Raw genomic sequence first — 21,778 nt, forward strand, 5'->3', positions numbered from 1 at the left:
ATAAGTATTCATGATTTTCATTAAAGTACAAATGTAAATTTTCCTGGTTTAGACTCATTTATCTTCAGTTTTTTTTTTTTTTTTGAGACGGAGTCTCGCTCCGTCGCCGAGGCTGGAGTGCAGTGGCGCAGTCTCGGCTCACTGCAAGCTCCGCCTCCTGGGTTCACGCCATTCTCCTGCCTCAGCCACTCCGAGTAGCTGGGACTACAGGCGCCCGCCAGCACGCCCGGCTAATTTTTTGTATTTTTTAGTAGAAACGGGGTTTCACCGTGGTCTCGATCTCCTGACCTCGTGATTCGCCCGCCTTGGCCTCCCAAAGTGCTGGGATTACAAGCGTGAGCCACCGCGCCCGGCTATCTTCAGTTACAAAAAATATTAAATTGTAAAGCTTATAACCAAAGTTATAATGCTTCCATAAAGACTAACTTCAAATATTCATTTATTCAACAAATATTTGTTTACTGAGCTCCAAAGGAGAACAGGGCAGTCTCTGTCTTTATGAGAGTAATATTTATGGGGCAAACAGGTAATAAAAATACAAATAAAATAACTGCATCATTATGGGGCAATTAAGGAAATATAAATAATACTGTAATAGAAACTATCAATAGGCAAGGCCCCTATTTAAAATAATCAGGGAAGGGCTTCCTGTGACATATTTAAGCTTAGGCATGAAGAATGAGAAGGAATCAGACATAAGAACTTCTGGAACAGCTGTCTAGTGGAGAAAAGAACAGCAAAACTTCCGTGAAGAAAAGTTTGGCAAGTTTAAACCACAGAGACCGGTGCCCTCGGTCCGCTAAACAGATGAAACCTGGGGAGGAAGGCAGTTGCAGCTCTAGCGGGAACTTTTAGATCATGACAAAGTTTACATAAGAAGTCATTCAAGTATATTAAGCAGGGGAGCGATGAGACCTTTAAATTTGGAAATCAGTCTGGATGGAAAATGGATTAGAGGAGCATAAAAGGTAAAACACAGAGACCAGTTAGGAATGTCCTCATTTCCCTTTGCCCTCTGCCCTCTGAGGTATTATTTTCCTATATACAAAGAAAAAGTTGTAGGCCCCCATTCCACATAATCTTAGGAAGTCCAGTATCCTCCTCAATATTTCTGAGGATACCTCAGAATGGGGTCTGGAATGCTTAATCTTCCAGTTGCCTGTAACACTCTCTTCTTCATGTCCCTGGGGCACCATGAACAAGGGTATGGTGTGTAACAGATCTTTACTCAGAGTGGATTAGTGGAGGAAAGGATTATAGCACAGAAGAGGAAATAACTTTGACCACAAGATAGTCAAGATGGTACCAGTGTGCTTAGGCCATCACTGCCTTAGGGACCCTTACCCATATTTATCTTTTTCTTTAAAGATCTGTCTTCGGTCTTCCCCTGGGTCCCAGAACCCCAACCCTCTTCTCTCTCAGGCTACCAGGGAAAACACTGAAATGTCCTGTTGCTTTACTGTGCTGAATACTTTAGGTCCCACAGTCTTAATGACTCCCATCTAGACAAATCCAGGCCTTTCCAGCAGCATGTTTCTCCCAAGATGAATACTACCATTTCCATAGACCTCACCAACTGTCTTGGTTTTTAGCTTATTTTTAAGTAGCATTTTTTACCTTTTCCTTTACAGTTTGGAATGCACAACTAAGTATCATAAATGATTTTATTAAAATCATTCTAGAACTTAAACCACTTAATACTGTGCTTATTAACAATGAAAGACATTTCAATGACTAATGTCTATTTTGGAAATCTTTTGAAATTGCTATCAGAATTTCTACTATATTACCTTTTTTCCATGGTGCAGAGTAAGCACAGGGTAAATTTAATTTCTGAAGCAACTTAAAATTTGGAGCAAAATGAGATAAGTACATAGATTTGGGGTTGGAAATAAGGTGTCGTTATAAAGTTGTGTGTCTAAGGGGAGAGTTCTCAACTTTGGAGGTAATTGTAGAGTGTTGGGGAAAGGAGGACCATAAACTTTGATTAGAAAAAAAGCTTTATTTTTATTTTCACTAACCTCTATTAAAAATAACATTTCCTTTCATTATGAATGAAGACAACACTCCACCATCATATTAGCAATAAACGTGACTTTGACTTAGCAGTATCATCTTTGTAAATATCAGATATTTTCATACCACATTCCAGTTGCTGTAGAGATCTCAAAATATAGTTTATGTTCATCACTACTTTGAAACTAATAGCCCCCTAGTAGATCTTTAAATAGAGAAGCACATATTACTTTATCACAAATCTTGTTTTAAACATTTTGATAACCATTTCAATTTAATTGGTTTCCTTTATAATCCTATGTATTTTATGCATTTAACAACAAACTATGTTAAGAGCCCATAGGCCTCACCAGACTGCCAAAGGGTACAATTACATAAAAAAGTTTAGAACTTTTTCCAAAAGCAGAGTTCCAAAAAAAAATTAGTGCGATGGCAGGTCACTGAGAGAAATGGGCAGCCTCTCCCCATTACTACTATGAGGATATTTATGGGGATATAAAATGCTTGGATATTATTTCCCTTTCTAGTCTGTGACCTTGGTCAATTACTTATACTCTGTGACTCAGCCTCTAGCTTTATAATGGGGATAAATAGACAACTGTAACTTCCTCATAGGGTTTTTGGGAAGATTATTTCATTCAAGGTTGTTTAGAACAAAAACAAGCACATGGGGAGTGCTCACTAATTAGTAGCTATTATTCATATCACATCTTGTATGTGAAAACAATTTGTACTTTAGAAATTCCTCCATGCCATTATTTATTATTTTTTTGGAAGGCACCAGCCAAATGGCTCCTATCCAGTGAAAATTACAGAGGGCTGACCAACTGAGAAGATTGAATGTGGGTCACCATAGCTTTTCTAAGATGGACAGTTTTTTTGAATGGCAGTAATCATATAGGCCAGAGGGTAGGTAAAGAGAGGGAGCACAGCCCTGGAGTCAAATCCAGGTTTCCTCTGACTCTGAAATGTATAAATTGTGATTAAAGGCATCTCTTACATCTTTTGTCTCAACTGTAAAACAAGAATAACTTCCTCTCAGAGCTGTCACAATTAAATGGGATGCAGATTAAAACAGGTTCATAGACATAGGTACATAGAATGAACTCTGCAAATATTAGCAGCCTTCCATTTCTGCCGTCCTGTCTTCACTTCTATTACCAACTCTCTGAACCTTTGTACTTCACTATTCTTCTGGATTTAGTTAAGGATTCATAGTAAATTGCAATTTTAAAAAACCAAAAAACTCCTAATGGACATCCTTCTTCTACTTTACAGAGGCAATTACCCAACTTGGCCATATAAGAGAGGAGCCACCTGCAGTGCCTGCCCCAATAATGACAAGTGTTTGGACAATCTCTGTGGTGAGTAAAGGAACGATCTACCAATAGAATCGTTTAACAGTAACATATAACTTTCTACAGAATTAACAATGAAACCATGTTTTATCCTAACGGCTATCTTCAAGGAAAGTGGCATCAAGTAGCAATTAAACCAATGGCTTTCTGTTCTAGGAATACATTTAAGATAAATTTAAATGTGAAAATCACATTCTTTTTATTTAGTTCTAATTGGTCAAACAACAACAACAAAAAACCGTCAGAAACTGTAGACTAAGACTCCTAAGATTTGCTTATTTCAGTAAGATCAAAAATAAGTATAACAAGTCATCCAAACAATTCTGCTTTTTTTTTTTTTTTTTTTTGAGACGGAGTCTCACTCTGTTGCCCAGGCTAGAGTGCAATGGTGCAATCTTGGCTCACCGCAACCTCCATCTCACGGATTCAGGTGATCCTCCTGCCTCAGCCTCCCAAGTAGCTGGGATTACCATGCCACCATGCCCAGCCTGGCCAACATGGTAAAACCCCCCTCTACTAAAAATACAAAAACTAGCTGGGTGTGGTGGTGGGCGCCCATAATCCCAGCTACTCAGGAGGCTGAGGCAGGAGAATCACTTGGGCCCGGGAGGTGGAGGTCGCAGTGAGCAGAGATTGTGCCACTGCACTCCAGCCTGGGTGACACAGTGAGGGTCTATCAATCACCAAAAAATGAAAATAAAGCTGCAACATGGCACTTTTTATTAGCCAGACAGCATTTAATGAAGAAATGTAGAAGCTGCAAGCAGGTAAATTTCCAAAGATGTTTTATGAAACAAACATCCAAGCAAAATTCTGCTTTGTGATTTTGAAATATTAGTAATTGGCCAAGAGTTTATTTCTGGTTCTTGTTCTAGACACAAGCCCTTCCATTCCAGTATGTTTTTATTTTTACCATGGTGTGAAGAGGAAACTTCAATTAAGCTGTGCAAATCCTGTGGTACTTTTGTGTCCATATTTGTAACAAACTGAACTCAGAGCAGCCGGGCTAGAGTAGGGTGCTTAGAATAGGGGAAGGACAGAGTGGGCCAAGTTTCACTGCATGAAATTTAGTTTGGAAAAAAGTGTTCCATTGCTCACTTGTTTTCTAAAGTCCCTTCCAGGCCTAAAATTATAAAATTCTATCTATTAAACTGTTTGTTCTCCTCCTTCCCATTTAACGTTGAATATTTATCTTTACATATAATAGTACTTTTGCAAAGTTTTCTGAGCCATTTTTCTCCCAATCCAATCATTCTTTATTATTTCACTCATATCACTCTTGTGAAGTAACATGTAGCCACAATGCAGCTAATATCAAGTTTATCAACATATTCACTAAATTCTTCCTTTCACATTGCTGTAGCACTTCAAAACATATATATTTGTTCCTTCCAAATTAACCAGTATACATAAAGGCTAAAACTATGGATTTTAGAAACAGTATGTCAAGTTTCGGTGCAATTTCCAGTTCGACCACCGTGACTTTGGTCAAGTTTCTGCTTCTATTTTTTTCAGAGAAACAATCCAATGAAAAAAATGTTTCCCTTTAAAAATCTAGGCAATTAGTAACACTACCACCACCACAATGACAAAAATACTTCTGGTTTTAGCTTTTGATCTGTGGTGATCTAACTTGAGATGATCTTCAATCTTGGGGAATAACATTTAGAAGATTAAAGCTGTAGTCCAATAATTAAAACCCTTGGACTCTTGAGAAAACACACGCTAACTAACTTGTTTTTATAAGATGTGAAACTCATTACCCATTTACTTCAGGTAAGTGCTTGACATCTTGCAGACTGATCTTGTCACTAATTTCCTATTCTCAAAGCTAGATTTATGTTATTTGTTTTCATGTGTAAGTTTAGGCTTACTTGAAAGTATTCTACTCTTCGCACTAATACTGAGTAAGTAAGATTTGTGACTAAAAAACTTAAGAATCACCATTTGACCTTTTATAAGGTCTGATGAAGGTAAAGGTTAGAGGATAAAAGCTTTTATTTAACAGATTCCATCTCAGACAAATTATGGCAAGCACTGGAGCATAAACTCCTTCGTGGTCTCCTAGATACTGCTGGTAGTTCAATAAATACCCTTGGAGGCCAAATCAGGACTGTTTTACAAAATGTGCTGGGCATACTAGTGGTACATGAGATGATTTTAGCTAGTTCACAGATGTACATTTGTTTCAATAGTTGAATATTGAACATTTAAAAATATATATAAGAAAAAATAACTAGAACATCACTCTTGATTTCATGGATATAACTGCCAAGAAAAGTGAGGGTAGCATCTTTACAGTAATTCACCACAGACAAAGCCCACTCACAGGTATGAAGACCAGGGATGCTCACAAGTGCCCAGAGGACCAGATGATTGATGGGTTCTACCACAAACATCTAATAGCGACTGCTGCAGAACTGGTGTGGAAAAGGTTTCTATTATTTCATAAAAGAAAGTATCCAGAAGGCTAAAGGCAGTTGTGGAATTTATTTCTTCCCAGTGCTCTGAATGTCAAAATTTGAATAAAGCTCAGTGAAAGGAGGCGAGTAATTAACGACTTGATAGTCAAATATCGTAATGATGATTTAGTGACATACGAGACTGGATGAAAGAGAGGTCACTGTCTTTTCACTAGGGACTCATCACAAACAGTTATCATTCTTCTCAGGAAGAAACTTATTTTTAGAAATATATTTTAATAAATTTGTCACATTCTAATATTTTTTATTTTTTAAATTTTATTACCTGCTAGTTATGATGATAAAATGATTTTCCATTTATAGTAATGGTATAGTTTCCTTTTTATAAAAGGTTTATGAAGTTTATATAAAAAGTCAACTTAAAAATACTAAATTAATTCAGTCAGTTCAAAAAATTTTGAATAATTAAACTTGGAAAGTCACTGCAATAAAGCCAAAGCAAGTTAATGGTTATAATTAAAGACTTAACTTTTTGAAATAAAACCCTCACCTGTGCCTACCCTTTTAATTTTTTTTTCTTTCTTCTCCTTAACTTTACAGTTAACCGACAGCGAGACCAAGTCAAACGTACGTACATCAATCTTAAATTGTTTCATTAAGAGCTATGTGAATTCTGTCAATGCATTACGAGGAACAATGTCTAAGAGGATATTCTATGTTTGTTTCACAGGTTACTACTCTGTTGTGTATCCAGGCTGGCCCATATATCCACGTAACAGATACACTTCTCTCTTTCTCATTGTTAATTCAGTAATTCTAATACTGTCTGTTATAATTACCATTTTGGTACAGCACAAGTACCCTAATTTAGTTCTTTTGGACTAATACAATCCAGGAAAGAAAAAACCCAAAAACCAACCTTATTCACATATGGCTTTTTTTTAACCAATAACAATTAGGTGTATTTCTATTTTAAAACATTTCAGAAAAAAATTAATGTTACAGCAATACTCTTACTCAGAAGAAGAAACTTCCTAACTCTATCAGATAAACTCATCTTTACTATAAATAAGCATTGTTTGCAGGTTGCCACAGGTGGACTGTAACCCATGTTTCAGCTTCCAAATCTGCAAAATGAGCAAGGTACAGTAGCACTTTTTTAGGTGATTCTTAGCTCCAGTAGCCTTCATTAGTTAAAAACATTATTATCTTTTGCATGCTGCTTTGACTCTAAATATCTGGTTTTCTCTGTCTTTTTGGTTTACCACTTCCCCAGATTCAGAACAGAGGAGTAACTAGGGGATCTGATTTTAGAGGCCTTAATTTTCTGTTCATGGACTGCTTTTTCAAAAGCGATAAACCTAAATATTTACTTGTTATCATTAGAGAGGGAGCATCAAATGCTGGGACATCATTATATTTGAAGACTAACCAATAGCATCAGACACTGGATTTAATGGATAATCACAATGGTCGTAGCGTATACAGACATATGTACCACTTTCTAGTATAAATTTTTCAAAAAATACAATAATAATTTATAAATAACACTCTTCTATGAACCACCACCACCACCAAAAAAAAAAAAACAAAAAACCCCTCAGAAAATTTCTCACAAATAAGGCAACTAATGCCTGGTATCTCGAAATCCTTTACAAAAGGAGATAGTTCTAGTCAAGGAGTTTTGGGTATGTTACTTTTTTTTCTTCTTTTTCTTTTCATCTGCCTCCATCTTAAGCGCAATTTCTTCAGCTGTAAGAGCTCCCAGTTTCTTATTCTTTGCTTTCTTAACCTTTTCCTTGATGCTGGCCACATCAATTTTAGTTTCAGTAGAAGCTAGACAAATTAAAAGCACAATACATGTAATACTTTAGATTTTACCAAGTAAAACAAATAATACATGTTTAAGGCAGTTAACTTCAGAGTACTCTTATAATCGAAAGATCACATATAAAATATAAAAACACCTGCCTAACGCAGAAATTTCTTCAGACTAACATAAAACAAATCATAAAATACTTTAAATATATATTAGTACAAGTATACATAAAAATGGCATAAATGGCATAATTGAACCAATTACTGGATTCAACTATATTAAGACTATTTCCTTAAGTCCTACTTCAGACTCAATTATTTTACCTACATTCTTTTCCATATTTTGGAACTTCTGAGTCCTCATTATTTTCCATCTTGCACATTAAAATAATTTAAAATTACATGTATCCCTTCTCAATAAGTTTTATCAGCTAACCATGAGCTAGAGGTCAAAATCTACTTCCTCTAGTATCAAAACCCAAATTTTCCAAATATTAATGAATTAATTCATTGAATATTAATTCAATGAATGACTAATAGTATTTTAACAAGATTTTGGTATACTAACAACATTTTGGTAATAAAGACAATAATTTGGGAGTATTTGGAAGTCCCCCTAACAGAACCCAACTATCTAATCAATGCCAAAAGTGTGAACAAAATAGAGAAAGGAAGCAGTAAAGAAGAATGCAACTTTTTCTTACCATTCAAAGTACAGTATCACAGCATAAAATAATGTACAAACTACCCAGCAACCTGAGAAGCACAGAGCATTAAAGCCTCCGCCGTGTGGAGAAACTACATTAGGGTAACTAGCTATTAAGGACCTTCAAAGCACTCAACTGACAGGTTGTACAAACTGGAAATTATAATACTTATGACATTTCTACCTTTTATATAACCAATAATCTACCAAACTGGAAATTATAATACTTATGACATTTCTACCTTTTATATAACCAATAATCTACCATAGAATATAGTATTTTTAAAGCTATTAACAAGCAATATATTAAAATAATAATGTATTAATCTGTTTCTGATCAAGTCTATGTACAATATTGCTGGTGAGCCCTCTCCCCTCAGTGTGTCACTGTTCACTCTGGAGGGCTACTTTAGGAAGAGGACAAGTGTTACCACAGGGGAAAAAAATGCAGAGGATGCATCAGAAGAAATGAAGAAATGGCATGAGAATGTTTTCTCTTAGTATCTTTTAAATACTAGGTTAGTGCAAAAGTGATTTCTGCCATTTAAAAACCACACTCAATCAATCACTTTGCACTAATAGCTCCTGAATAGGACCTGTCAGCATCCTTTAGTCTAAGGTGATGAGAAATCCATGTTACCAATATAGAAGCCAAACTCTAAGCCAAGATTACATAAAGAGAAGAAAAAGTACAACTTCTGATAATTTCTCTTTGAGAGGCATGACAGCAGAGCTCAGGGATCTTCTTGCATTTCTACAGAAGATGCACTGGCTGTCCTGGGTTTGTATCTTTCACAACAAAGAGTCTTTCCCAAGCACAGACCAGAGGTCAGGAGAGGTTTGCACTGAAATAGGCATTAGCTGCCTCTAAATTATAAATTATCTCAGTCATCCCTTGTCCTTAGGATTAGTAATTAATGAAATGCTAAGAGAACTGATGAAAAGATACAACTGTTTCTTAAAGAGATTCCGACAAATTTACTATGGGTTTACTTTTCCTAATTAATAAAGACTTTTACATCACAGAAAGCATTACCTTCCTTAGGTTTCACAATTGGTTTTTCTTTAGGTGGAATAAATGCTTTGTTTCTTTCCTCTTGTCTCTTACTGATGGCTTCTGCTTGTTTAGCCTACATTAATAAATAAAAAATACATTAGTTAAATGTATTTATAGTTAAATAATTCAAGTATCTATGAACTTTGCTATTAATGTTGTGAGCCAGACATAAAATGCCTTACCTTTATTGCTTCCATTTTCTGCCGCTTCTTCTGATTTGCCTTCAAAAAGTATTCACCACTAGCCAATTCTTTATCAATCTGTTGAAAATGGTATTTATATCAGAAATAATGTAGAGGAGACGTCATGTCCTAAGCAAGTCACAATATCCTTAGGGTAAAAACAATGAGGTCAAACTCTGATTTATTAATAAAAATGGTTGGTAGTAACATAAAGGAAAGAGTCTAAGCTGAGGGGAATACATGCACAAAAGTGTGAAGGTAGGAAAGCACCTCCATGGAATACAACCCAGAGTAGTTCAGGGATACGGCATGGAAGGTCACTGATTCAGAAAAGTGTAAGAAGAAACTGGAGAGAGAGTTTTGGGGAAAATTTGAAGAAGCTTCAATGGCAGACAAAGTAGGAGGGATAAGATTTAGAAATGACTGTAGGTTTCTGAGAAGCCTGAAAAGACCAAAGCATAATTTTAATGGAGAGGAATGAAGAATAGATGAGAGCCTGGAATAAAGGTAGTGGCATGCAGAATAAAAGCCAGAACTATCAGGAATTGGTGACTCATTAAGCAAAAGCAACAGCTTGCTCATTCAGTATACAGCCAACACATAAAATGTGTATAACCGACCTGTCTCCCACTTATATAGCATTATTATGTCTAAGGCATTGTTCTAAGCTCTTTATAATTACTCATTTAATCCTCATTAACAATTCTTTAAGATAGGTATTATCATTACTCCCACTTTAGGTACGGGGAAACTTAAGTACGGATGGGATAAATAACTTGCCCTGTCACATAATGAATAAGTGTAAGAACAAGTCAATCAAGACATCACTGTTTCAAGAAGCTTACACAGCTCCGGAAGAAAGATAAGTCAATTACTACAAGAAAGGGCCATAAGAAATAAGGCAGGTGTTATGGAAGCATGGTTTAATGACTGCATCACTCCACTTTCTCCCCAACTACTATCAATTTCCTCCACGATCCAACAATTCCATTGTTTTTTCACTATGATCATCATTTCCCCCATCAATCAATCATCAAATCTTCCCTGAAAGACTCCCAACATGGTTGTGGAAAAAAGAGATATAGAAAGCAATGAGTTCACATGCTGAGCAGAAGTAGAAAGGGAAGGCTTTAGGATATAGCCAAGGAAGGGAATAATGAAGCAAGAACCCCCAGGAGATAGGTGAAGATGGAATTTAAAGAACACATAGAAAAGGCTGATGCAGGTGGAAGAAAACCCATACGCGAGAGAAGAGGAAACAGAAAGGGGTTCTTATCTGGTGGTCTCAAATATTTCAATAAAATGCAATGTCATATCCTAAACGTGGGAGGGCACTGAGAGAATTAAGAGGAAACATGAATTTTGAAAAAATTAATCCAAAGATAAAACTTTCTCTAACTTAATTTGGTAGCCACGTTGCAAGGAAGAAGTCAAGTTTTTAGACTGATCTAAGTTTTAGAGTTTTGCTGAGAAGGTAGGACAGAAGTAAAAAGGGGCATGAATCAAAACAATGATGTGCAAGAACAAAATGGAAACTGGTCATGGTGGGAGAGTAAATGAAGCAGAAGACAGGTGACAAAAGGAATCATAACTTAGAAAAACGGTGGGTGTTACAATTTACAATTTAAGATTTCAGAACTAGAACAATCATAGAGCACACAGTCACAAGAATGTTGCCAAAACAGAGAAAAGAGTAATTGCAGACTAAATTGTTCAACTTTTATCTGTGGAACATTTACAGTGGCTACAGAGACACAAACCTCCTGGATGGCGTTTATAATCAATGTGAAGGCCCCACTGCACACCGCCATGCACTCAGCTAAAAATATGCCTATTTATATTTACTCTCAGTTTCTTATAGCTCTGCACATACACACTATATATATATATATACATATCTCACCTGAAATACCTTCAATAAAGTTTCTGACCAAATACATTAAAATAGATTCTCCTTCATATAAAGTTCAACATTTAGTACTAACCTGACTTTCTGGTTGTGGTGGTGGGAATGGCGTATATTCCTTCTTAACAGTTTTTTTCTTTGGTTCCTTGCGTTTATTCACATTTTTATGTTTGAACTGTGGCAAAAATCTCTCCCAACTTTGTGATCGTAATTCAGAATCTTTTGCCAACTCTCTCTTAATCATTAAGCTCTTCAGTCATGCAACAAAGTAAAAATTTTTACTTTCCAAAGTCACACATTTGTCAGACTCAGACATTATAAATATTGCTTCTACAAATAATAAAAGAAACTGTTCCTAGTTTCTTTGGTGAAATTAAACCAATTACATAAGCAAAAAGATAAGTTATCACAAACATGTATAATTATTAGAAAACCACTAGAAACTTAATTACAAAATGCAGAATTGTTAAAATGAGACAAAAATAAAACTGACTTTTCAACCATTATTTCATTAAAACATTTAAAATGCAACTTATAAAAGCAGGGAGGGCTCTTAATTAGCGATGTTCCCTGCAAGCAGGAAGTTTTCGGTAGCAACTGAAATACCATAAAAAAAGACAAAAGTAAACTTTCTCATGATTACAGAAAACCAATATTTTCACATTTCCCTATTCCATTTAAATTTTAGACCTTGTAATATCAGAGGATGCAAACCAGGGATCAGACACATAGCTTTGTTTTTATCTGCAATATCCCAATGTAACTCAAAATCACTTTCCCCCTAATCTAACAGTGACTTTATAACTTAAGTTCATCAAATTTAAGTGGATTGCTCAACAAACCCATCATAAAATAGTTCTATATACCACCGTTACACTTCTAAGAATAATCAAACTTTGTGCACACAGAGATACAACAGATCTCTATCAAAGGGGCTACATTTTGAGTGTTAAATTCAAAAAAAGGTTTTAATGCAACATGAGATGTTGCAGATTTTAACAGAAAAAGGTAGAATTCTGAAAGATCATATCTTTAAATACATGGGTTCATAATCTAAGAAAACTAGATTGGTATGATCTGTAACAGATTCTGTGAAGCTTATTTTCATTGATTAGAACTACATAACATATTACAGTATCCCCTTCAGTCTTCAGTAGTTTTCACACTGTGCTCCATAGGGAGCTTCCAAGAAGTACCTACAAAACTGGGGTAGAATTAAGTAGGTTGAATTCTACCCCTAATTTACCCAAAATAGCTCTGCTTTATCTGTTCGTGCATTAGAATTTCATAAAACATTTAATTTCAAGAAAGGTTTCTGTAGCTAAAAGAAGTATGATCATCACTGGTACAGTTATATATAATTATCACTCACTTTAATGTTATAAATTGGATGAATATTCTTCATAGTATCTAGGACTACTTTTCTAACCTGAAATTTGCAAAGAAAAATAAATTAGTCACAAGGATTTTAATGAGCTATGGAGAAGAGGATTAATACTGCAAAATATCTAATCAGGTAATGGGTACCAAATTAAATAATTAAGTAGTTCCTTCAACTGCTCTGAGTGGCTTCTAGATCTGTCATAAAGGCAGTCAATCTCCCTTGAATACAATAAAGTTTCTCAATTACTGCTAAAATGTAGCACAGAGAACTAATACAACACTCTAGAGCAATGTGATTTAGGAGGAAGAGGGCTGGAATACAAGCACTGCCACCACTGCATACAGGAAAATCACTTTCCTGTTCCAGCTTTCTCATTTGTAATATAAAGATAAAACCATATACTTCTAGACTCTCTTATAAGAATAATATATTTTAAAGACTTAGTAAAACAAAGTATTCAATATACTTAATTATTGCTCCAAGAGAAAAGAGCAGACAATTTATGACAAAAAGGGCCAACAGGATTACTATTAAATGCCCTGGAAAGGAAGCACAACCTACAAGCCAGATCCAGACAGTAATAGTACCAAAAGGAGTTAACAGAAATAACATTTGCTCCACAGATTTTCTCACCACATTTAATTTGAAAAGTTAAAGAAAATATTCATGAAAAGTTATTAAACATTATACTAAAATTCAAACAAAAGAAAATACATCTTGAAGAAAAGTTTTCAGAGTGTGACCTCTACTGGCTGTATACACTACTGCAAATAACTGGATTTTTGCTCAATTTTCCTGTCATTGGGCATATGCAACTATACCATGTTGTTCATATGTGCTACAGACTGAAGATCTTAATGTTCATTTAAATTTTATACTGGGAGGAGTAATAGTGTGCAGACCTAATTCAGAAATGGATGTCTCCACAGTTGCCAAGGTTGGCCAAAACATGTTAGGGTCCAGAAATGATTCCCTTGAATTATATGACATACAAAGTATTTACTAATGGGAAATCAAAACACATTCTAAAAAAATTAGATCATAAAGCATTATCCAATAAACTATATTATAACCAAATTATTTGTTCTCTGCTGAAAATGAACCGAAGATAATACATAGTTCTCACCTCTTTTAAGCCACTAAAAGGTCCAATGGCTGAAACTGTGTTTCCCTGAACCATAATGTAACAATTAGTTAAGAGTTCCAATGCCTGTATCAAGAGATCAAGTTAAAATTAATTACTCTGAAAAATTATTAAGGAAGAGACTCAAGTTTTCCACTAATAAAAAATACCTTCAATGTAGATCCTTTGGGACCAATAAGCCGTTGTCTTCGTTTTACAAATCTCTCTTTATTCCTTACTAAAGAACCTATTTTAATGATGTCACATGCAACATCATCCTGAAGAATTCGTACTGCCTTTTGCAAAAAAAAAAAAAAAAAAGACATTATCAACATTTTTTACAATTACATTTATTTTCCAAGCCCACGCTATTGTTATCTAAGCACAAATATGAAAACTTGATGGTGGAAGGAGGAAGAGATGGGATGTTATAGGTTAACACTGATGCAAACAAAGCAGTCTCTGTAATTCTAGATTTACCTGTTCAAATGAAACACTCCTTGCTAACAGTTTTATCAGATCTCTGGCCCTAATGATGATATATGGATCAAAAGTCTTCTTTGTAGTACAAACAGTCATGCTGCCTTCGATCAGGTCCAGGGTTGCATTAACATGCTACAAAAGGAAAGAGCACACAAGCAGTTGTCTAAAAATGAGTTTATGTTTAGATAATTATAAAGCCTATCCTAACCAACCTATTAATTTCTGTCACCTCTCAATTCCTATGAATTACTTCCCTGAAGAAGCTAGGTAGTTAAGTATAAATAATGAATACTCAATTACTTTCACACTTTACAGACTATAAGCAACTGGAGCAATTGAAACCATTTACACTTGATTTTAGAATACTTTGTACCCATTGGAATATAGATTGCCTCTAATTTTAAAATTATAAATCAAACAAATGGGGGTCATACTTAAAATGTGACTAAGGTAAAAATGTAAAGCTGTACGGGCTTCCCTATTCTGGACCCAGCTCCAGTCTACCATCTGCTCCATTGGGTATGAATTGACTTATGCTTTCAAACTTTTTTCTAGCTAATTACGGGACTAAATACAAAGTAAAAGCAAATTATCATAGTTTCAGAAAAAAGCAATGATTAGAAAACTTAAGCATTAACTTTCAACAGGAAAAAACAGATTTCAACAAAGCGAATTAAAATGCTATTTTCTCACTTGTGAGCATAATCTCAAGAATATTTCAACATAGTTAAGTGAACAATTCAACATATGGTTGAGTCTCTAAGTTTACAAAAAAAAAAAAATGAGCTCAATTCCAGATGCAGCTATAAAACACAACCTGCAGCTTGCTGAGCCACCTTTACCCACAATGGCACAACCAACTCCAGAGCAGTCCCACAGTGAGAAACACGTTATATCACAATCTAATACATATACACACACACACACACAAAGCCAATATCAAAAAAAGATACTTTTACCATGTGATATGTCATTTTCTAAAGGCTCAGTATAGCCATTAAATTGACTTCTCAATACACTAATGGGTTTCAATTCCCAGTTTGAAAAAAAAAAAAAAAATGCAGTTATCTAGGGGAATAGCATCAGCAATAAACAAGGAAAAGTTGGACACATCCATATCTTCCGTTTCACATGAAAGGTAATCAATTAGAAACATGACTCAGCTCAAACTGGGACAAATACATGACAACTGTCATGGCCTGAAGCAGGCATTCTGAAATTGGGACTTCACAGGTGAATTTCAGACAGTTGTGAAGCTCCTAAAATATTAAAGGTATGCAAATTTTTCGAAGTAATTTATTACTCATAAAATTAAAAACAAATGAACATTAGGTAAGAAGAAAACTTACCTAAATAGTTTAAAATACCAAAGGAACCAAAGTAACCAGCTATGTTAGCACAATTAAAAAAAAAAAAAAAAGCATTAGCATACATACACTTAAAGGCATAAGCAAGAGCAAAGTCTCAAATAAATGTATTGATATAAGATACACATACATGTTCATTTAAGGCTTTCTGCACCAATGGCCAACACTCTTTCAAGTAAGCTTCTCTGTATTTTGGGAACAAAGTTGCAAAACTGCTCTCCTCCAAAAGTCCTCTGGGATTGTCCTCTTTGGAAAAGGCTGGTTCCTTCCAACCATCAGGAACCGTAAGGAGTTCTGATTCATCTACAGAAAGGAAAAAATTTACACATCACATTTTAACTGTCTTTTGGACATACACATCACATTTTAACTGTCTTTTGGACACTTTATGAACATCCTATGCACATATTCACAAGCCTTCCAATACTCCTTGCATTTCCTTTTCCCCTGCTTTTTATATTATTCAAGAGTAAAAGAACATTCCTCTGTCATTATCATCAATTCTCTGTATTAAAATTATCTGTACACATTTCAGTTGCCTCATATGACAAAGTTCCTTAAGAGCAGAAACCCTCTTCACACTAGCTGGCATATGCCAGGCAGATAATGAGTACTCCAGAAACATGTACTGCACTACACTATCATAAAATTGAAGATCTGAATGCCATTTTGGTAGGTATTTTAAATACAATTAACCTTTCTGACTTTCCTGGAGTGTATGGAACCTGGATGTGTGTGTTTGTGTACAACTTCTGAAAGAGGATTCTAGTTTATCTTTCAGTTAATAATCACTGGTAATTCTAGATTTTCCTAAGCATTTTGAGTGCCTTATTTCCATATGCCTTTCATCGTAACTATAAAAAGTAGAATTTGTATTATTACTCTCATTTTATAAAGATGGTCTAAAAAGGCTAAGTGACTTGCCTAAGGGAACACAAAGCTCACTCAGCCTGGGACTCCTTTCACTACAAGAAAATACCTCCTAAGGGCCGTAAATTATCTTCTGAATCATTTATTTAAAAAACTCTTGGTCTTGAATTTGAAGAACTCCTTAAATTCAATAGCTATACTCTAATTCAGTTATACTCAAAGGTATGATCCACAGACTTGCAGTATCAGCACAAACTATAAGTCTGTCAGAAATGCAATTATTGGGCCCCACTACAGACCTACTGAATCAGAATCTCTTCGACGAGGGACAGGAGTCTGTGTTTTACCATGCTCAACAGGAGACTCTTAAGCACGGTAAAGTTTGAAAAACAGGTCGTTACCCTATATTATCAGCCTCAGACAGGTAAACTTTCTGCTTATACTCACATCCACTTTGCTATTTCTGGTTCAAATCACAGACAACTGGCTAATCTTCATATAAAGGATTCTCCAATGTCCTTTAAAGAACACAAATTCCACAAAAGTGATTACTTATATATTATACACTTTTTTTTTTATTTTTTTATTTTTTATTTTTTTTTTAAAGACAGGGCCTTGCTCTGTCACCTAGGCTGGAGTGCAGTGGCTCCATCCCAGCTCACCGCAGCCTGGACCTCCTGGACTCAAGCGATCTACTCTCTTGCCTCAGCCTCACAAGTAGCTGGTACTTCAGGCATGTGCCATCATGTCCGGCTAATTTTTGTATTTTTTTTTTTTTTTTTGTAGGTAAAGGGTTTTGCCATGTTGACCAGGCTGGTCTCCTGGGCTCAAGCAATCCCCCTTCCTCAGCTTGCCAAAGTGCTGGGATTACAGGAGTGAGTCACTGCAACTGGTTACTTACAATGCTTACCTGACAAAGTCCCTATCCAATTTAAACACTTCAAAGGCTATGGATCACTTTTTAAAAAATCCGCACTACAACCTCAGAAAGAAAACTGACAAAAGAAATACACAAGAGTTTCACAATTAAGGAAGCCTCAAAACATGTGAAAAGATATGCAACCTCATAGGTGATCAGAAAATGCAAATTAAAACTGCAACCAAATACCATTTCATACCTACCAAAATGACAGAAATTCAAAATTCAGATAACATATATTCATACGAATGTAAGGCAATGACAACTTTCGTCCACTGCTAGTGGAAACAAAACTGACACCAGCACTTTGGAAAACAGTTGGCATTACTTACACACACCTTGCACTTCAGTGATTCCAATCCTATGTTCACAACCTAGAGAAACCCTTGAACATGTTAACCAGAAGACATGTACAAAGATGTTTCAGCAGTATTGTTTATAATTGCAAGCAAGTGGGAACAATCCAAATGTCCACCGATGGTAAAATGAAAAAACAAATTGGGGTATATTCATACAAGGAAACACCACATAACAGTGAAAAGACTAAAACTACACCTGCAAGTATCACCCTGTTTGAAAAACAAAAAGCTAAATCTAAGAAGCAAGACACAGAAAAATGCATGTATATATACACTTTCATATATATAAAGTTCATATATATACATAAAATATATATGTATGTACATCATATACATATACAATATATATTTATGTACATCATATACATATATAATATATACATATATAATATACATCATATATACATATATACACATAAAATTCACATATATATTTCATACATATACACTTTCATGTATATAAAATTAAAAAACAGGCTAAATTAAGCCACTTCATGACTACAAGAAGAGGAAGAGAATGCAACACAATTCAGAGTGGTTACGTCTGATACAGGAAAAGAGAATATGATCTGAGAGGTGCACGTAAGGGTTTGAGGGGTATGGTAATGCTCTATTTTACTTAGTCTGAATGCTAGTTTCTCGCATGGTTTTATTAAACTCTATGTAAGTTGTATCCTCTATGTACGTTACATAATCATTTAATGAGCAACAACAAAGAAACCTTGAATACTTTCCCAATACATTTAAATTGAGAGTTCAATGTTTTTAACATTTCCTATAAGCCTGGTTGAACAGATCCCCAGGCTATTTCTGACTTCTCTATCATTCACACTGAAGAAAACGGGTAAAACCAGACTACAACGCAGGAGTTAACAATTAAAAGGTAACACAACCTAAAGAGTAAGGGCTGTGTCGTCTAATATTTTAGCAATCTGACAAACAGGAATTGGTAATCTTTCAAAATGTCTTTACTGACAAACTAGAGCTAAGGACATGTCGGACAGCTCCTTTCCCCATACCTCACCCCATTATCAGGGTCCACTCCTGTACATCATGACTACCTATTCCCACCTCACCCTATTCCTCATTCCGTCAGTGACTTTCAGACACCCGCAGGCTACAAAGTTCCGCAGAGCTCTCGGTATTTTCTGAATACTAAGCCTTTTACAGAAGACGTAATCCGCAACAGCTTCGCTTTGGGGACCCTTTAGCAAAAGCAATGAATTAGGAACACGTGGGTGGCACCATATCGGCCAGTCGTTTCTGTGGGCCCAGCCAAAATCTTATCAGTGATTATTTAGGTACTCAACTACACAGTACAGGCTCCAGGTGGTTTTATAAGTCCACAAGCAACGAAAGAAAAAAACATTGCAACTCAACGTACACAAACCGAGGCTTCGGTTCCCACATAACATCACCTTGGTTCTCCGGCTTCGGCTTCTGGTTACGAAATTCACTTTTTCCAACCCCTTTTTCTGGCCGCACCAGCGATGGAGACGCCATTTTCAAGCTGCTTCCGGTGGTTCCGGAAATGAAACTGTTCTTAAACCCTACCGGCTAAAACGCCTACGCTCAAAATGAGTTCCGCCGAACTCAGACGAGGAGATCTGCGCAGTCTCCGTGCGTACGTGCGTTAAAGCCCGCACTTTACACAAACCATAGCTTCTCCTACGTGGCTAATGAAGGGCCGGAGACTTTCTCCCAGTATGCACTGCAACCATGGAGTTTGCATACTGGGACTTGTAGTTTAGCAGGCGGTATAGGCAAATTGGATACTGTCTTATCCGTAGTTTCCTCGTGGCCTCACGGTCTAACCTGGACCATCGGAGAGAGGAGTGCTACCAACCTGTCATTGATGTCATTCATTCTTTCGATATCGATAAATATTTATATGTTGGCCAAATATGCGCTAGATGTTGGGAGGAGGTACAAATATGAGAATACAATGTATATTGGGCCTCCACTGCAAGAAGTGACAGGAATAGCTACTATTTATTGAGACTGCTTTGTTTCAGTACTTTATTTACATTATTTCTAATTTTAAAAACAATGATAAAATTAAACTTTTCAGTTGTTTCTGATGGTAATCTTCCCGAGTGTTGGTATTTCTCTAAGTTAGAGGGGTGGTAATTCAACATCCTGACATTTCTGAAGTGTTTCAACTAGCCTAAGATTTCTCAAAATCTCTTAACTCTACCCCCAACATTACATAGGGCTAAGATGTGTAGAGAGGTTCATCACTAACTACAAATAACTACACTTTTAGAAGTATCAAAGTTCTTCAACATGCCAAATACAAGATTTTTTTTAATTTTGATTTTATTGCTTGCATTTCTAAAATTTTCTGCAGCAAATAGGGAAGGTCTTTGATAGGTTGAATTCCTTGCATTAGTGAAATACACGTTTGTCTGATAAATCCACTCTCGTGTATCTTATACAAAAATTTAGGTTTTCATATATGAGATCCAGGTATGAAACAGATTGTTACATACGGACAGAAGAACCCACGACAGAGGGTTTTTTTGCTTTTATCCTGTGCGTTTTATAAAAGACAGGGATTTTATCTCTGTTCTTTTAATTTCCTCAAAAAATGATAAATCCCTAAAATAGAACAAATAGCAGCAGGTGAAAGTTATAAAGTGAGGAGTACACCTCATGAAGCAGGTTTTTATCATCTTTATTTTAAGTAACTCAATCACTAATAAGTGGAAGGTCCACCTTCAGGTCCAGGCAGTTTGACCTAGCAGCTTCAGGGGGCTACTATTCATTAGGAGCTTCAAATGTGTTAGAAAGAAGGCTGATAGGGATTAAGGGGAGGGAATAGTCTAGAAATAATACTTGTGTTAAAGCCCTTTATTTTATAGCAAAATTTTCTACATAGCCTTTTCTTCCCATTTACATGTATATTTTTAATCTTAGTATTGCTATTATTTGAGGAATATTGAGAATATGATGGAGATGGGAAAATGAAAACCCACCCATCCTTTTCTTGGCACTATTGAGTCTGTTTGTAAAACCGAACCTTTTAATTACCATGCTATGCAGAGCCCACAGTTCATCTGTCCCTTTTTGAAATTTTAAATTTTTTTTCCAAATCATTACTGAAAAGGGTATAAAAACATGGATAATAATTGAGTTCTAAGATTCTCTAAGGTCCTCTAGACCTCCAATTATAGATGACACCACACTAAAACTGTCCTGTCTTCTTTCCAAAGGAAAAGATTCATCAGGCTCCTACAATAAGTTATTTCAATATTAAATGATTCTTTCCCTTCCCTAACTCAAAAGCCCTCACATTGTCCACCAACTGAATATACAATATAAAAACAATATATGATTGGAAGTTAAGTGAATTTTTTGTCTGTTACTTGCCTTCCAGAAGCCAATAATCTAACACAAGTTATGTCACTGGAATAGGGAGTTATCTTACATATAGGATATATAAAAGCTTTTACTAAAAAATAAATCCTGCAACAAAAATCACAAATTAATTTAAAAATATTAATTATAATGACTATTAATCATATACTGAAGGGTATATATAATTATACAGTACTTTTTCCTCTGTGATAATATGAGATAAAAATATAGCAAGATACTAATTTGATGCTAGTAGTTATAAGAAGTAATATATAAAAATTAAATGAATAGAAAATTGCATAAGACTGAGAGGCTGAAGCTTTTCCTTAGTACACATACTTTTTTTTTCCAGTTTTAAAACAGACTCTGATGCTTAAATACTGTTACTCATTAACTGAATTTTCATATTTTGGCTTGACAAGCAGGAATAGCACATATATATACTTA

The 21,778-nt window shown here is 35.4% G+C and overlaps 2 protein-coding genes across 3 annotated transcripts in view; one reads left to right on the top strand and one right to left on the bottom strand.

Annotated features, from left to right (window-relative positions):
• Nucleotides 1–10,101, top strand: part of GLIPR1 (GLI pathogenesis related 1) — a 22,090-nt gene extending 11,989 nt beyond the window's left edge. Inside the window, exons 4-6 of the mRNA XM_055235977.2 lie at nucleotides 3,295–3,380; nucleotides 6,398–6,424; nucleotides 6,528–10,101. Of these exons, the coding sequence (XP_055091952.1) occupies nucleotides 3,295–3,380; nucleotides 6,398–6,424; nucleotides 6,528–6,682 (268 nt within the window). The 3' untranslated portion in view covers nucleotides 6,683–10,101. The remainder of the gene's footprint in view (nucleotides 1–3,294; nucleotides 3,381–6,397; nucleotides 6,425–6,527) is intronic.
• On the bottom strand, nucleotides 1,983–19,652 carry KRR1 (KRR1 small subunit processome component homolog). 2 transcript variants are annotated; one of them, XM_055235974.2, is made up of 10 exons: nucleotides 19,390–19,652; nucleotides 15,954–16,126; nucleotides 14,454–14,588; nucleotides 14,144–14,269; nucleotides 13,977–14,060; nucleotides 12,839–12,895; nucleotides 11,546–11,716; nucleotides 9,561–9,638; nucleotides 9,358–9,451; nucleotides 1,983–7,633 (listed from the first exon to the last, which is right to left on the bottom strand). In XM_055235974.2, exons 1-10 carry the CDS (start codon nucleotides 19,472–19,474, stop codon nucleotides 7,491–7,493), a joined length of 1,146 nt encoding a protein of 381 aa, XP_055091949.1. In that variant the 5' UTR covers nucleotides 19,475–19,652; the 3' UTR covers nucleotides 1,983–7,490. The 2 variants fall into 2 exon arrangements, with proteins under 2 accessions (XP_055091949.1, XP_063471171.1); XM_063615101.1 differs by having other exon boundaries at nucleotides 19,356–19,539.
• Between the last annotated feature and the right edge of the window lie 2,126 nt (nucleotides 19,653–21,778).

This window comes from Symphalangus syndactylus, chromosome 13 (genome assembly GCF_028878055.3).
Source record: "Symphalangus syndactylus isolate Jambi chromosome 13, NHGRI_mSymSyn1-v2.1_pri, whole genome shotgun sequence".
In the NCBI taxonomy this organism is placed as follows: Eukaryota; Metazoa; Chordata; class Mammalia; order Primates; family Hylobatidae; genus Symphalangus; species Symphalangus syndactylus.

What these genes read in the sequence shown, in the direction of transcription:
- KRR1 (XM_055235974.2), bottom strand. Translation starts at nt 19,474, where the DNA reads ATGGCGTCTCCATCGCTGGTGCGGCCAGAAAAAGGGGTTGGAAAAAGT. An exon ending in AGAAAATGGAAGCAATAAAG is followed by an intron (nt 9,452 to 9,560) that starts GTAAGGCATTTT and finishes TTATTAATGTAG; the next exon opens with GCTAAACAAGCAGAAGCCAT. An exon ending in AATTGTGAAACCTAAGGAAG is followed by an intron (nt 7,634 to 9,357) that starts GTAATGCTTTCT and finishes TAATTTGTCTAG; the next exon opens with CTTCTACTGAAACTAAAATT.